Here is an 18,346-nt window from a genome sequence, read left to right as displayed (position 1 = left end):
TATATTCTCCATTTACAAAATATAATCTATAATACAGGAAGACACAGGGGTTGGTTTGTGTTTTTAATCCAGTAGGTTTCTCCAACATAGCTGCTGTATTGGTAGCCATAATTATGCTCTAAAAATACTGTGATAGCATAAAACCTGTTTTGTGTAAAATTAATTTTTCAAATTTAACTTGTGCCTCCTCCACTAGTTTACATGTCCCACATAATTTACTAAACAATCTTCAAGTGCATGTTAGGTACGTATGAGTAAATTCACTCACAGATTTCACTGCTCTGAAGTTTAATAAAAGTGATTCTTCTGCAGCCCTATTCAATCCTATTTCACAAAGTAATACAAGTCATCATATACTGTTTACTATAACCTAAACAGAACTATAGGCTATGTACTACTCACTGGTGAGGGCCATAACTGCACCCGACTTAGAGCTGTGAAATGTGTTTTGCTTTAGAAACAAAAGCCCTTACAGTGAGAATACTGGAGTGCACTTCAAGCTCCAAGGCATCTGCCATGACTGATCCAGATTAGGCAAAAGTGTGTTTCTTGGGTCAGTCCCTGATGAACACAGTATCGCCTCTTCCAGCTCTTGTAAACTATGAATATCTGCCACTGAAAATACCATCTGAAGCTAAGCTTGTGGACTTTTTAGGACCCATACTCCATACCAGAAAAATATGTGCTATTATATGGCTCAGAAAGAATTAAAAAAGGAGAGATCTCACAAGTTAACACCTCTCCTGAGAGGGAAGGGATCCTGCTGTGACACAGCCTGGTGTTGCTATAATAACTCTAGGATCTCTCTGTTAATCATTCACCTTTAAAACTAAACTATCAGAGTTGAAAAGTGGCACGAAGAAATGGAAGTATTCTCCTGCCCTAATAATGTTTTGTTAGCCATACACTCACAGAAGAAAAAAAAAGATGCACCATGACATCTGAGCTGCACTGCTGTTACTCTAAAAAATCTCAATGGATTCTGAGAGAAGTGGAAAGTCAAAATGGAAGGGTAAGAATCCTATTTCCAAAGTGATCAGGAATCACTGTAAAATGAAAATAGAATTCTGGGTTGTATCCTCATTTCCCAAGTGGAAATTAAACAACTGATCTCCTTCCTGAATGGCAAGAAAGGGAAAAAACCTCACAGGCTAATTATGTTGAATTTGAACTCACAAATGGCAAGCCTCTACAGTCATCTTTGGCACTTTCCTTCCTACCCCAAGATTTCATCTAGTGGTATTTTGATAGAGATGAAGGATTAAAAGCTATTACTCTAACTGAAGATAATACTCCTGCCTAAAAATCCCATCCCACATAGTAAAGCAGGTCTGAGAGGATATTCCTGAGACAAGAAGGGACTCTAGCACCTTGGAGACACAAGACAGAACTGTTTCTGGCAATTTCTAAAAGCCTCAGATTTCAAGTCTGTTGTTATGTTCAGTGGTAGTCGACAAGCCTGCAACAGAAAGGTCAAAAGAAAAAGCAGCAGCAGAAGAGGTCTGCTGTCCCTTCAGGGACATGGAGGGACAAGTCCCCCATGACCCTCAAGGACACATCTTTGAGGTCATGTCTGTCAGTTTCAATAAAGAAGCTGCCATAAGCCTGTGGGGATGTTAGGTCTTTTTTGTGGCATTTGAAATCTCTGAACTGGTTTGGAACCAGTTCAGTGGTGTGCCTTGAGACTTAGAGTCAAAGGAGCAGAAGTATGTCTTTTTCTGAGAGTGATATTTACAGAAATACTCTTGTATTTGCACTGCTTGTTAAGCCACAGAGCTCCTGAAGAAAAGTTGCTATTTTGTCAGTCCTAGCTGAACAAAAGCCCAGCATATCCTCCTTCTATCTCCATGCAAAAGCTGGGCTGATAAGCTGACTAATATGATCCTGGAGAACTGTATGTTACTCCTCCCTAGATGTTTACGATTTGAGCATATGAAAAGCAGAGAATAAGCTTGCCCACAGATATATCACAAAGGCCAAAATTTATCCAGTCTTAAATAAGAGGATATATGTTCACCCACTTCGTAAATGTCCACCTGGACCATCTTTGTTGGGACAGTCTTACTTTGTTCTTTCCTGTATAGCCTGCACAACCAGAGACTCAGATACGTGCTGCAGGTTTCAACAGGCCATCACCCATGGTATAGGATTTTTAAGCACTAAATGTCATTGTAGCGAGTCTCAAAGAGATATCTAAAAGTCCATCCTGCATTATATTAATTCTTAGAAAACTACATATTCATTCACCTGGTAGGCAAGTTCAAGGTCACACCAAGGAAGACAAAACTACCATAAACTGAATTAAATGTTTGAAAATGCAGCTCCTTCTCTGTGCTCTGTCATCTCTTCAGGGTTCAAGCCAAGCAGAAGAGCTGCTCTGGGAAGTAAATCTACTTCACAGAGGAGGGAATGGAAAGAAAATAATCTCTAAAGTATAAACAGTACAAAACTTACAAATATTAACCCAACACAGCAGTTGCAGTAACTATGATTACGACTGATTTTAAACAACTGAGTTATAAAATCCATTTGCAGACCCCTTCTCCTGCCACACAGTATTTCTTATGATTAACCATAAGACACTTGATTTCTAAGCTTTTTCAAAGCAGAGGGCATTTATTTCCTCTGAAGAAAGTCAATGCTGCTTATCCAAAAGAGGAGGAAAATTGTGTTTGGAGTCTTCCCAAATATTAGCTGAACAAATAAGCACAGCCACACACAAAAAACATAAATAAATAAATAAAAATAAAAAATAATCTTTGTTCTTCCTCTATCACAGGTCAGTTATCACGTAGTGCATGGGGAGCTGCCAAAAACCACTGCTATGTTCAGACACTACAACTTGCATTTTATTTGCCTGCAGCTGCACTGCACAATGAAAGGAGTGTTACCCTCCCCTCCCCAAGACAAAACATGACCTCCCTCCAAAGCAAGGGGTGATTGATTCACTGCTTGCTTTTTTTTTCTTTCAGAGTAAATGTTACTTATCTTTTGTCCAAATGTTATTTCTCTAAAATGCTTCGATTGCAAAGAATTGATTTTATTTCTTTTTAATTCCTTTTCATCCTGATCTACCAGCACAGATAGACAGATGTGACAAACAGAATAACGAAGCACAATTTAATGTTTTTCAAATTTGCCCAGCATGGCCCCTACTTTCTTTACTGACATTCTCCCCTTGCCTGCAGTTCTAACAACTTAAAATGAGACTTTAATGCAAGATTTATTTTCAATGAAATGAGAAGAAAATCCTGAAGCTTTGTAGAACTCACTTTTTGCATCAAATTTTCAGCCATAAAGCTGAAACACAGTTCTCTAGTCTCCAAATTTCTAGTATTTGCCCTATTTCTATTTTCTCAAATAAAGGTGCTGCTAATCAGCATCACTACAGGAGCTTTGAACTGGGAAGATTCCAAAATTTAAAATGTGATGCATGTGATTTCTTCAGCAATCTGGAAAATGTATTTTGGTGCCTACTGGGTATCAGTAGTGGTGCCAATTGTCATGTTAATTTTTCAGATCTTTGTTGTTCACGATCTTCTTTGTCTTTTATTTGCCCTCTGGTTGACCAGTAAACTTCCATTACTTTCTTCAGCTGGATTTTAGGATGACCAGAGCCTACAGGTTCTAGTTCACCACCTTTAATCCACACAAAAATATTAACAGTTCATAAAACAAACTACGCAGTGGCCTGTGTCAATGAATCCAAATAGAGACCCAATAGTAAAGGGTGGATTTTAAATAATTCTTGTTTCAGCATCAGAAGTTGCAGAAATTTAGTATAGCTCAGTTTTCGGCACAACACAAAAAAGTTTTTCAATTAGAATATACAGATTAAAACCTGATCTGTCTGAACACACCAGGTTATAATCAAAGGGAGGAATAAAAAGACTGTTGTGCATGAAGGCAAAAGTTTAAGGGCAGCATATTTGTTTTAAATGACAATACAATTCTGAACTGTCCTGGAAGGTCTGAAAGACAGCACTTGGACAAAGCAGAAAACAGGCTGTACACTTTAGTCAGAAAGTGCACTCTGGAGATGCAAAAAAAGGAGTAGTAAATCACAGTTTACAAGCTTTAGGAGAAAAACATTTACGTGAGAGGAGCTACAGGCTTCTAAAGTTGAAGGTAGAGGGCAGAAATAGCTACCTGTGCAATCAAAAAAGAACAGGCATCTGTTTCAAATAGAACTTTTCTCTAACACCTGAAACACGTGCTAGCTCAGAACATCAAGTTCTCATGACTTCCACAGATAAAATGAGACCTGAACTTCCTTTGGTGTTTTCCCAATCTCTGCTTTTTTTGTGGAAAAATGCTAAAGAGAAAAAGAAAATGCAAAGCTCAATCTATAGAAAATCCCAAACCGAGGTTTACATTCTAGGTCTGGAAAACCTAATAAAAAATTCAGTTAAAGACATCAATCACAAAACTTTAATCAACTGAATTTGTGCTCATTTACTCTAGGCTATAAAAAAAAAAAAATCCACATTGAACCACAAACCTCAAATAAAAGTATTGTCAGCTGGATGCTCCATAAAAATATTCCACACTTGCTAGTTACAGAAACTGAAAAAAAAATTATTAATCTTTGGATTTAAACTCCTCACAATTTAACTGTTCATGCTAAAAGAACTGTTTCCAACAATTTCAAGGCTGAAGCAAATTAAAATCTCTGCATGTGACTCTAGTTAGCAGTAGGCAATACATATTTTTATAGAGATATGTTTTATATTGCTGTTCATGAAGCTCAGAGACAGGTTTACAAAACAATTCAAACTGCAGTTTATAATGGTAGTGTTATCCTCTGTTGTGCTATCTAGGAGCACAAGTCTTCAAAACCTTTACATCTAAAAGCCTGGGCCCTTATTTTCTAATTTGAAGTGACCAGGTGCTTTTACTTGAAAGCAGAAGCAAACAAACGTCAAAAAATAGGCTTGCCACATGAAGAGACAAGATCAAACTGTCTTAATATGGATTGCAGGAGTCTCAAGAAAACAAGTATGAAAAATGAGTAAAAAGAAAACCTTTAGCACTGCCTGTAAATGAACCAATGAAAGATCATTTTAAAAGGTTAAGTAGAGCAAATAAGAAAATGTGAAAAAACAGTGTAAGAGTAAATGGAAGTAAACCAACCTCACTGACATTTAACATTGACACAAATGTCAGATTCCCCACTTCTTGGTTAAACACGGCTGGGATCTCAATCAATGTTTGGAGTGTGCATGACCAATTTTGAAACCGTAAGGAAAGCATAGCACAAAAATTAAAAATCTGTAAGTGTTTCTAAAAAGATGAATAGTCAAAAAATGAGACTATGAAGCCTTGGAATTAGGGCTGTTATGAAAATATTAATGACTTATTTATGGTTAAACTGTACGCCTGAACTTCCATTCCTGCATGATGTCTGCTGTAACAGAACATAACCTAAACCCTCATGATTCATGGCTATATGCTAGAAGAAAAGGCATTGGCTAGGTGTCAGAAATTAACCAATATTCTCAACTATTAAAATCACAAGAATTCCATAGAATTACTTAAGGGTCTAGGGAAAAAAAAATAAAACAAAACAACAAACAAAAACAAACAAAACAAACAAGCCACAAAACAAACACATTCACAGCTTAATACGCTGAATACAAACTCCAAGAGCAGCTTCTCTAGAGATACAGAGGAAAAAATACTCTTAAAATGAAAAACGATTGTGATATGCGCATTTCTCTCTTCTTACCATGTATAGCAGCAATTTGAGGTATATTGTGTGCAATTTGCCAATGATCAACCATAATGACATTCATTGCTCTAGGACTCAATGCCCTTTGGGAAACCTCTCTAATTTCTCTATTAGAGTCTACTTTTTCTTACTCAGACCTCCCCCATTTTACTGATAAGGTCTACATTTTCTTACCCAGAAAGATACACAGGATAGTCTGAACCCTGGTTATCCTATTCTAGCACTTCCCAAGAAATATTAAGTATGATAAAACAGCATTTCTAATGAAAGTTATACGAAGGTCTTCCTGAACTTTCTCAGGAAATTACAGAGGAATCATCCTAATTGCTTCTACTGGCGCAACTCCTCATTCACTCACTCACCCACTGAAATCAGTGCCCCAGGCTTCAATTCAGTGTAGCTTTGTTAAGATGGTGGGTATGAAAGGATTGATTTTTTCTGATTATGTGCCCTCCTACAAATACTTCAGTCATTGCTAATAGTTAAATGGAAGCAGAAGCAGCACATACAGCCACTGAAAGGCAACAACCTGTGGTTTGAATTCTATTTTTTTCCTTCAAAACATCAAACTGAAACTCAGCATTCACCATCTTCCCATTTCACGAATGGACTCAATCACTAAAATCCAAATTATAAATTCTAATTCAGATTTTCTGACACTTAAACATCAAAATGCATCAGGTGTGTATCTGACTTAGACCTCTACAATCTCACCTTCTTCTGAAGAACATTAACTTTGCGTTCCTTCACCTCTAACATGTCCTTGAGGTCATGGATCTCTCCTGCTTGAGTCCCCTTCTCCTCTGCCATCTCCTGAATCTGCTTTGTCTTCTTGTTGAGCATAGTCTCCTTCTCTTCCAGTCGTAATCGCAATGCATCCACCTAGATTCAGACATGCAGAAACATGGTTTGTTTAGCACTGAAGGAGAGAAATTTTAGAAAAGTTACAAAATCTACATCCACAAGGGAGTGAGTGCTGTCAAATTACAATACCATCCAGAAAACTAACCTCCCTTTAAGACTTCAACATACGTAAGCTTATGGATGAAACAGTTATGGCGAGTGGCAAGAGACTAAACGGTAAAAATAAGCAAGTGTTTTATTCCCAAAATACATGAGGCTAATGCTCCATGATTCTATGATTCCTTCTTGAAAAAATCTCAAAATACTTCTGGCATAACTCAGTCCTGTAAGACACATGTCTGGATTTTTTTTCCTCAAAGTAGAATCAAATACAATGCGTTGTCGAGGAGTTCTCTCTTATGTAGGAAAACTGACCCCTTTTTTCACAATGTTCAGATATTGAAACATTGGCTCTTAGTACTAAACAGTCACTTTATAGGTTTTAATCATGAGTATTAGCTGAGCCTGGAGGCAATGAAAGCAAAGGTCTTTGCAGCCACTGCGGATCAAAACACAGAAAGAGTGGATATTCTCAGGATAGCTAATATTATTTTGGCTTAAATAGCAACATAATAGTTAAAATATAATATGCATTTTCAGCAGGATTCAATTCAATTCAGACAAAACCGAACAAGTAACACCATACAGGATATTGCAGGTGCAATTTGGACACATAAAAATATTTAGAACTCACACGGCCTCAATAAATTTAGAAACGCAACCTGGGAATTCTATGGCATTCTCAAACTTCAAAACTGTGTGTTGAGAAGACTTTGCTTTTCCTGCTGCATTTCCCTTACACAAATGAAACACAGAGCTCGCGAGACAAAAGAAATGGGAGAAGGAATCAGAGCTATGTGAATATAAATTTGATGAGAAGAATTAGCCCACCACAGAGCACAGACTAATCTCAAAGACCTTCGTGGAATATGAAATCCAACACCACCAACCTGCTCTAGATAACAAAAGAAACCCACTGACCCCTATCCACTCAGCATTCAGACAGAGCTCAAATCTGCAAGCTTGGCTGCTAATCTTATTTGATGGTATCAGATTTGGTTCCTGTTAGCTGAATCCATTACAGGACATCAGTCACACAAAGTAAACAGGGTGATCAATGAATTTATTGGTCCTTCTACACAGCACTGTCTGATAGGCCAGCAGAGCCATGAGGTGAAAAGATGACTTGGACAACTCAGGCTAGGGAAAGAATTTGGGTAGTCAGTATGCTTCCCGTTTTAATGTGTTATTCTAATTCCACTTTATTTTGATTTGCTAATGGAAAAGTTGCCTCTAAGGCTCTACATTTACAGTATGCTACACCTTCAAAATCCTTTGCTCTTTTGTCTGACTCCTCTTACACAGAGCAATAAGCACTTGCCAGTGGGGAAAAGAACTGCCCTGCTCTCCCCATCAGCACTGCACTCTCACTGCCACCTTTACATTTGGAGCCTTCTCACTTACACATACGTTATTAAAATCACATTCCTGACCTTTCACCCAGCAAGTGGGGCATGGAGTATATTTTGCAGTGATATTAGAGTACCAGGTATTACCCAAATATGATTTATAGGATTTCTAGTGTTTGTAATGAAAAGCTTAGCAGGTGCATCACGGCTTGTCTTCTTCTGAAAAACATAGTTTTATAGATTGATTAGGTATGTTCTTCTCTTGATATCTCTAATATTAATGCTAAGAGCCACTTTTATTAATTCTTGAAGGGAAACTGAAAATCTCCCTCACAAGAAAATCCACACGCTCTCAGCAGTTGGGTTGCAAAATATCTGAGACAGTCCAGATGCCTGAAGCACAGTATTAAGTGAAAAGAACATCTGCAAACAGAAATTTATCCACAGAATGCTTTTCATTTTCTGATTGATTATTCTCTTTGAACTCTATATTAACTTATGGTTTGGGGTAAATTGCATTCCTGGTTTTATTTGTGTGAGGTCCCTGCCTAGGAAACCACAGAAAACACTTTCAAGAGTACTTTCAAAGGCTGGCAGGACACACAATCATCACCTTAGCACTATTCCTGGCAGAACACTGCACTTGTTTATTCATGTCAGCTCAGTTTATGTATGGCATCCTCCCACAGTGACAAGAATTGAGGTCTGTGGGAGTCAGGTGATGCCAACTTCAACAAAGTCAGCTTGAGATTCTCTGCACATTGAAACGACTAGGCAAACAGCTACTGAGGTGCTGACGCCCCTTCTCCTGACTTCTGGGTCTTGGATGGTGTTGTCTTAACCCTGGATTAACCTAACTGCTTTCACAGTAATAGACTGCCATGCCTCTAATTATGCATGGCAAGTAAAACCTTACAGTACAGCTCAGTCCTTCATGTAACAGGCTTGCAAACTTGATCTGCACATACCATCCAATTTCCAGTGAAGCTTCAGCAAAATAAGTGCATTTCAATTAAACAGCCAACAGGTACCTCTCTTCAGCTAGGCACCATACCTAAGACTTAAACTTCTTCACTGTAAGAATGATGTATGGAAAACTGTTTGGAACCATTGATCAGTTGTCACAGAACATTCCAGTAGCAGTGAATGATACTCTGTGACTCTGTTCCTAATTATGTATAGCCATATATTAAACAAGTATGATTTCAAATTTCTAAGAAAAACTAGTACATTAGTAGCTCCAATAAGCACCAGAATAAACACAACAAATGACATCATATTTAGCTTAAAAATAAATTTAAATTTAACCCCTTTTCTAAAGTCTTGGGTTCTGTAATTACAGTCTTTTGGAATATTCCCAACTTACAGCTTAGGGAAATCACTAAAGTTTTCAAAAGTCCATAGTCAGTTTCACAATGGAAGCAGGAGCTTGAGTCAATAGGACTTAGGTTGCACACATTTGCCATTTTACCATCATCTCTGCTTTATAGTAGCAATTGGGGGTATCATGACACTGGTGATTCCCACTTGGGTTTAAGAAGATGTCAGTGATGCCTAGAAAAAACTCTTTTCCTGAGACTGAGTGATTCTTCCCATCTACCTGCCACCTGTTCAAACCATTGCTGAACTATTGGTTTAGATCAGTGAACCAAGCCATGCTCCATTCAGTTGTATCAGAAGGTGCAATCTCCCCTATGTTATATACAAGCCCCAGTTTCTCTGTTATGGCAAAAATCTCAATTTTTATGTTGTGTTGATATGACTACATCAATGGCAGCAAAAGGAACAGAGAGAATATTAACTGTGAAATATTTGCTTAGAGCTTGCTATGGCTTCTAAAAAGAGCCAGCTACTTTTAAAAGCAGATATTGAAATAATTCTATGTCAGGACTCAGAATTTAAATATAACTGAGAAATGCACAGAGGAAGGCATAAAATTATATTTGGTATACGAGGTAAAAGTTGCTTTTTTCCAGCTGTAGATACAGTTCAAGAAGGACAGGGACCTGCTGGAGAGAGTTCAGCGCAGGGCAACTAAGATGATTAAGGGAGTGAGGCATCTCCCTTATGAGGAAAGACTGAGGGAGCTGGGTCTCTATAGTTTAGAAAAGAGGAGACTGAGGGGTGACCTTATTAGTGCATATAAATATATAAAGGGGGAGTGTCACGAGGATGGAGCCAGGCTCTACTTGGCAAACAATGATAGGACAAGGGGTAATGGGTACAGAACACAAGAGGTTCCATTGAAATAAACTTCTTCTCAGTGAGGGTGACGGAACACTGGAACAGGCTGCCCAGGGAGGTTGTGGAGTCTCCTTCCCTGGAGACATTCAAAACTGGCCTGGACACATTCCTGTGTAACATTATCTAGGTGTTCCTGCTTCCTAGATGATCTTTTGAGGTCCCTTCCAATCTCTAGCATACTGTGATACTGTGATACTGCCATGTGAAGTCTCCAAGTACCTGAAATGAGCACATTTTAAAAAGGATTAGTTTTGTGATACTCTATTACTATCTTGCAAACATACCATATAAACACAAAAAAGAGTTAACCTGTTTTCCTGATAGCACAGTCTAAAATTAAGACTTAAAAGTTATGTTTATGGATTCATTTTGAATGCAGTGGTAGTTCACGATGCTTTATTCTCTATTTTTGGTGTTGATCTTTCTTATTAATTATGTTAAGAGTTGACTCATAACCTTCTTGTAAAAATTGCTGCAATATCCAGTATGGTCCATTGAAGAGAGTGAATTCTTTATGAACATATAGCTCCTAGTTATCTGGACTACTTAGATTACATGACTATGCCACTGAGAAGAGGTGCACAAACCTGGCTTTCTGCAGAGCCTATTTGGTTCTTGCTAGGGTTATAAACTCAATGCAGGACAGACATACTGCTTCCAGACCCTGCTCAGGTCAGAAATCAGTTCTACTGTTCTTCCACAATCCCTAGCACAAGGTGTTAAATACCTAAACATGGTGAACTCAGTTTTGTGAGCTGAGCTTAATGTTTGCAGGTGTCAGCATAGATCTACATGTAGCTGGTGCTAACAAATCTTCTTAGCACATTCCTCACTAAAGGTGATCCACTCAACTGTCTCAGATTTGGGAGAGCCTGCTATAGTTTCAAAATGCCAGTATAAGCTGCAATAAGGAAAGACCCTTACAGAATTTTATGCTCTCCTGAGACATTAAGAACAAGTAAAATGCTTCCAGGGGACTGGATTCATTTTTGTACCAAGTATTAATCTGAATTTACCATACGAACAGACCAATTACAGAACCATGCCAGCTTGGGCAGTATACAAAAACAAAGGGGAATGCTCTCGCTGATTAATTTAACCTCCCACTGAAGCCACATACCTTCTGGCACTGACCTAAGCTAAAGTTCTCATTGGGCAAAACACAAACTTTATATGGATGAAGTCTTCATTCCAAAATAAATATTGACTTATTTTTTGTTTTGTTTACAAAAGGATTGTACATTTTTAGAGCTATTTTTAAAGGTTTCTTCACAAATTGGAAAGTTAACCACAATATCCTCTCCACCCAATAGCCCTCTAGATAAACACCCCACAAACAGCTCACTGTTCTTTGTAATTCTAGTGTGGCAGGTTGCAAACCGATTTTTGAGCTATTATACCAACACCTTTTCCCCACCGACCTGTGTTTTGTTTAACAGAAGGCTAAAGGGCGGAAGCTTATGAAGGTAATCTCTTTTCTCTCAAAATATTTATTTTAATATGATTTTAAAATACCAATCCTCTATGAAGATGCCTGCCAATATATGGCAGAAATACCTCTCTTCTTCCTCACAACTCTCTGTAGGTGTCTTGAGAGAAGCTAATCATGTTTTAACACTGACCAGTCCTGTCAACAAGCGAGGCCAGACAGAGTCTTACATTCCTACCTTACTCTTAGGGAGAATTCTTCTATAGAGAAATACCATGTCCTTAAAAAAAACCCAAACTCATCATAGGATGCAACAATAAACATCTCAACTCTGTATTTTATCAAAATGTTTCAATCTTATACTTGAGAGGATCAATTGTGAAGAGAGAGGAAAGGTAACTGTATAATGATTTAATTGTTGAGCTTTCTGTCAAGAACATCATTGAGGATGACAAAGAGGTGATTATACTTCAAAAAGTATAAATATCTTCTTGGAATTACATAAACATTCTCAGGAACATAAATGGATCATAAATAGCTAGATAATCAACAGCATTTTGTATGTGTTAAATTCATACCAGATTGCTACATCTTACTGTGGAGTTAATGCTAGGGCTCTCCTAAGACATCATTCTAAGACACTATTGTTAATATATTCACTCCACAGCAAATTCTCACTCAAAGACAGACAGAAAATCATCTTTCACTGTTACTGCAGTTGCTAGATTTTGCTTACGATATCTGAAAGCAAACTATATGAATAACCCAAAACCAGTAAGTATTAAATCTAGTGTTTGTCCCACTCCCACCTTCCAGCCACTTAATGAACCCAATTTGGTTTTGTATTGTGGCTCTATATGAGACTCTCATTCGGAAGAACACAGTGAAGAACAAATATCCTCAACGATTTAGTAATATTACAAGCTAGACAGTAGGAGAATAATGGCTTTCAGCTAAAATAAAATCGAAACGTTCTGAATAATTATCAAAGGTATCTCTCAATGGTATACAGCCAAGTCTTTTTGTCTTTCAATATTTTGTTTCAATTCCATACATTTTATTTCAATAAACATGCTCACCTACCACAACAGCTGAAATTATGGCCATCTACTGAAGTCTTTTAACTTCGTAATAAAGTACATTATTTCAAGAACTTTATCTCTCATGGGTAGAAAAGTACAGCTTTTTATTATTTAAAAGTAAAAAGAGAAAAGTGTTTCTAGATTCATAGAAGCCACAGAGTGATTTAATCTATCTGTATTCTTTTCAATCTTTTAAATCACTGTAATAAATCAAAACATGTAATTTATATTCTTAAATGTTTATTTACCTAACACCTACTTCCAATGATATTTTGAAATGTAAATATCTTTGAAAATTAACATGTACAATTCCTGACTAGCAAAAAAGAAAACAGATTTAACAAGTTTCTGATTGCAGCCAAGCACACTTTCACAGTTATACAGACTAATGCCATTTAAACCTTTACATAAATCTGAGAATAATCAGAAAAGCCATCTCAGAATTACCAGAAGACATTTACTATGTAATTTGACTTCTGCATCTGGACAAGGCCATGTGCACCCCCAGATTCAATGAATATGGCTAAAGGAAAGCTACATGAGGGTAAAAGTTCAAATACATTCTCTTACACTTTTGTAATATGGAATCTTTCTAGCAGTGTTACCCACAATTTTTCAGTATGCTCATTTAACATCTCCTTTGGCTTTTTACTGTTCTTGCTGTAACAACACAAATATTTTTTGATGCATGACCGCCATCTTTTGGACTTCTACTAATACTACAATTTTCCAAGCCAGTAGATTGAAATGCTGTCTTCACACATTTCATGCTTGTTCCTCAGCAATATTCAGAAGCAACAAATTTATGCTGTACTTATTATCTATTTGATGTTCATATATACACTTACATCTTACATTATTAAGCATTTGTTATCGAAACACAGTTTTGAAAATGCTTATTTTTTACCTTAGAATATGCATCATAAAACACAAAAGCCCCTATTTCAGGTGTAAGCACAGGCCTATGTGCAAGATTTCCCATACATGATGACTGTAGTAGTGAAGCCTTAGGGAGTTGTATGCTACTGGAACGCTCTTCCTTTCCCTGCTCTCTTTTAGCTATGTTATTGAAAATAAATCCCCCCAGCTCAAGCATTTCAACTTCCAATTTAGCTGTGCCTAGGAAAAGCTGTATTAGTGACTGCATGTTAGTGGAACATGTCATACAAGTGTGTATTCAATCACAGGAATATATGCGCTTTTGCATAAATCCCCTGGCCTAGAGAATCTAAAAATAAAATCAAAGGTACAACGTGCTCAGAACAAGCATTACTGAGTGGCTATGGGATTGCATAACCTAAGCAAGAAGTAACGAAACAATGCTTTTTATCTGTTTCTCTATAAAAGTCATTAAGTGCAGAATTGCCCATTTCACCTCTGTCTGCAGGATGGCAGCTCTTTGCTCTTTAGCTGTGAGGGACTCTTTCAGTACTTCAATATGCTGCTTGCTGTCAGAAAACTGATTTGTGAGGGTCTCCAGCTTTGTCTGCAAGGCCAGCAACTCGGTGTCTTTGCGTGACAGCTCCTGTTTCACCTGACCAATCTGAAAGAAAAGATGGGCAAAGGAAAAAATAATTTATACCTTCCTTAAGAAATAACTATAAATCCACATAACTACTAACAAAGAGTATGATACTCTAAACTTATCACATGGAATTGCGGAGCCTTCAATTATCTTGAATGAAAGGCCAGCAAAAATTTGTGTCATCACCAAAAGATGCAAGGAAAAGAAGAGGGGATCAAAAGCATCCATTTTTCAAGACAGGTTCTTTTAACAGAGACAGTCTGTTCTTAGATATCTTTCAAAGGACTGACCAAAACAACTTACTTAGCAGGGGTAAGTTATTAATGAAGATGAAGCAGAACTGTAGTAAGAAAAATACCCTTACCCTGTGAAATCAGAACAGATGAGATACCTACAGGTCTCTCTCAGAAGCATGTTTGCTTTGAAATGTCAAGCCAGCAAGTTTCTGTCCCTCTCTCCATCTAATAATCCAGCCTCATGCTTATAGTGTATGCAAAGACATTTACGTCTCCCATTATTAAAAAACTAGCATTTCAAACTTCTACAAATAACTTTTAATTTATGGAAGCTTCTTAAAGCAGACGCAAATACACACCCAAGCATGAAAACTCTTTGTGGAATTGCACTTTATTGAGGGCAATTTCCTAGATTTAATTTAGTGAATACCAAAATGCTGATTTAACATATATAAGTTGGATTATTGTTTAAAAAGACATGCGGTAAGAAATCTAAAAGTAAAGCACTGAAATGAGATGAAATCTCATCCTGAGTCCCAGCATCAGCCAGGACAATTTTGATGTAAATCTGAAGGAAAAAAAAAAATATATATATAAAAAATTAAAGAGGACTGGGAAATCTAAATGTAGACCTATGTCCACATTTATAACCAACTTCCTGGTTTGCCTCCGATGTACCTCATTGATTAAAATAGCGATCTCTTTACTTTTACATATTGTATAGCAGAGGTGGACGTATCTCTAAAATGAAACAGTTTTCCCTTTTTTAGCTTGCACAATTTTCTTCAACACCCCTCTACCCCCGAAGTATGTTGTCCAGTGTTTCAAAAAAGAAATTAAAGGACACCTGTCCAGGGCTACCTCCATTTGGGGAATGTGTCAAGAACAAAATTAAATTGATACAACCTATATATTTTTTTTTTTTTTATTAAACACATGTATTAGTAGAAATGACTAAGAGGAAAAGCTTGGATAAGTGTGGTTTTATCTTTACAACACTGTTTCAATAAAGGGCAATTAAAGAAAGAAAAATTTTTACTGAACAGTATTAAAATAGCATCAAAAGATGTCATCAAGGACTCCTGTGTTCCAGTGTGAAAGAGCATACATGAGGAGACAAGATAGAAGGAGAGCAGAAGAAGGACATTTGTCTCAAAAAAAAAACTCACACAAACCATTTTTTAAAAAATGGAATAATGGGAAGGAGTATAAGAAGAATCTGATTTATAGAACTATTCAGTAGTTTATTGTTCACTTAGTTCAAACATACTAGGTCGTGTTTTTCATATTTTTATCTTTCAAAGTATATACGTCCACAGAATGATTTCACCACCTATTTAAGATAGACACAAAAATATTGATGCTAGGACCACTATTTCTGCTGTCAGCTACTGGCCAATACAACCCATTGCACAGTCCTGCTAGGCACAGGAGAATAGCTAGGAAGAGATGAACTATTTTCTGCTAGTTACATTATAGACTAGTCATGATACTTCTGGAGTAGCTAAACAAAAAAACCATCCTTAAAAAACTTCAGATGGTGAAGTTTTTCAACTAGTAGATACCCTGAATTATAGTAAAGCTTTCTTGAACCAGTTTGGTCTTTCTTTGAAAAGATAAATCCTTTTTGGAGTCATCTCAGACAAGATGTTTACCCTAAATACTTCTGTTTTGGTGAAACACTATTATTTAAACACAAACATATTTTGTTACATAAAAATTTCCCAGTAGCACCCTAAGATCATTCTCTCCAGAAATCCCCATTTCAGGGCTGTAAGCCCACACTGCCAACGTGCTTAAGTTCTTTAGGAAGAATGCAGCGCATACCATTCCAAGTTGCAAGAGAAGTTAAGACAGCATTAAGTGCTCATACTTCTCGGTGAGACACTATGATCACTCAGCAAATGCATTAATTTCACAGCAAAGAAATAACCTAAGTTCATGTTGCTAAAATTAAACTATCATTTTTAAAAGCGTTCAGCATCCAGCTTTTGTTACTTTTTTGTGAAAAAAACATTAAGAGATTTCAGCACATTTTTAAATTATTTTTGTTCTAGTAGGGAAAGCAAATCTCTTTGGAAGTCTGGCCCCAGAATGGGTGCTGAATACTTTTGAAAAGAGTAAGTTATTGCTAAAACAGCTCATACCGTTAAGGAAACAGTTAACAAAACAAATACAGATGTTCAGCTGAAGAGTGATGTTATGGACACCAAAACCATGTGAACAAAAAGGCAGGCTACAAGGCTGAGCAGGCTGTTAGTTCTACTGTTATACCAAGTCATAAAGAAGGTAAGAGAAGAAAAGCTACCCCAAAGCCAGAGAGCTAGCAAGCCCCAGTGAATGGCCACTGCACACAAAAGATAAATCTTACTGCAGAGACCTCGGCCTGGAGACCAGCCACTCTTTTTTTCAGGTCCTCCCCTTGAGCCTCTTTGGCACTTAGCTCTTCCTTCAGTTGCTCTACCTGTCACGACATTGTTATGCTTTTAAATATTCATCATCTGTCAGCTTCTAGTTAGCCTGTGTCAACCCAAGTAACTAAAAGTGACAAAGAACTGAACAGAAGGATCAACACTGGTTACTCATTTTCTCTTCCATTCTTCATTTAGTCTTCTCAAAAGTTTAATGTCTCTGTAATTTCATACAGGCTGCCAGACAAGAACTTGATTACGAAACAAAGATGTATAGTTATCATTATGTTTATATATGTCAAGTATGGGGCACTTCACCCAATGCTTTTGAAACTGGAATACACAAGGAACTTCAGACAAGAAAAGGGACTTAAGAGAAACGAAGTTAATTGTCCAGATACAGCCACAGACGACTATACAATACAATACTTAAAAAACAGATGTTGTGCAATTACAAAACAACGTAGGACAGCAAGATATGACTGCAGCTGGCTGTGAGTCAGGAATGAATAGTTATCAAAAAGGAGCAAATTTTCTGTTGGAAAATAAATGAGCAGACAGTTGACAGAAGAGATCCAGGAATGGAGCAGCTGAACAGAACTGTACACCCACAGAGGAAGGGAAGAAGAAGTTGAAGAGTTACTAACAAGGGAAGAAAGAAAGGAGAAAGAATGAAGAAAGAAAGAAGAAAGGATGGAAAGGAGAGGTGCTAAAATTGTCTCTGCGTGCATAATTTGAAGGGGGTATGCTTCAATTCCTACAAGCAACTAAGTGGGATAAAGGGCGAAAGTATAAAAGAACAGATGTTATCTTGAGATAAATCAGTGAGCTGGCACAAGGGAAGTGGAAGAAAAATACTTATTACATGTTTCTACTTTAAGACAAGTAACACTTCTTGAAGAAACTTTCTCCAGCATTCTTTTTTTGACAAATAATTTCAAGCAGGACAAATGCAGTAGCTTACAGTTCTTCAGTTCCTAGTAATTTTCAGCCTGTGATCCAGGCATTTGTACACTGCTTGCAGGGAGCACACAAAACCTAATTGAGAAAAGCAAGACTGCTCACAATATACTTAAATTTACTGTACAAGGTGGCCTGAATCTTCATTAGAAAATGTTAGGGTCTACTAAAAGACTGAGAAACACTTCTCTGGGAGAAACAAAGAATGAATTCACTTTTGGCTGTAAATGTCAAAGTAGTCAGTGTCCATCTTTATACCTGATAAACAACATTTCTCGCTACTGAATTTGTCCTGCATAAATTAATGCTGGCACTACCACTGTTATAGAATTCTGGTTCCATTACTGGAAGGAGAGTGTAACGGAAAGCCATTATAGTGACAGTCATGCTCCTTTCAGCCTTTACATAATAAAAAG

The 18,346-nt window shown here is 37.2% G+C and overlaps 1 protein-coding gene across 11 annotated transcripts in view; it reads right to left on the bottom strand.

The window, feature by feature from the left end:
- ERC1 (ELKS/RAB6-interacting/CAST family member 1) overlaps positions 1 to 18,346 on the bottom strand; it is a 296,380-nt gene that overhangs the window by 198,729 nt on the left and 79,305 nt on the right. For 7 of the 11 annotated variants that reach the window (XM_062616671.1, XM_062616673.1, XM_062616663.1 and 4 more), the window contains exons 6-8: positions 16,940 to 17,023; positions 14,174 to 14,341; positions 6,446 to 6,613 (exon numbers count right to left, since the gene is read on the bottom strand). In XM_062616671.1, the coding sequence (XP_062472655.1) occupies positions 6,446 to 6,613; positions 14,174 to 14,341; positions 16,940 to 17,023 (420 nt within the window). The remainder of the gene's footprint in view (positions 1 to 6,445; positions 6,614 to 14,173; positions 14,342 to 16,939; positions 17,024 to 18,346) is intronic. The other 4 variants (XM_062616669.1, XM_062616672.1, XM_062616674.1 and 1 more) reach the window with 1 other exon arrangement.

Source organism: Pezoporus occidentalis, unplaced genomic scaffold, assembly GCF_034315485.1.
Source record: "Pezoporus occidentalis ecotype Australia unplaced genomic scaffold, CSIRO_AGI_Poc_V1 ctg19, whole genome shotgun sequence".
NCBI classification, from domain to species: Eukaryota; Metazoa; Chordata; class Aves; order Psittaciformes; family Psittacidae; genus Pezoporus; species Pezoporus occidentalis.
Note: the sequence above shows the minus strand (reverse complement) of the source record. Positions and strands in the feature narration are given on the sequence as shown.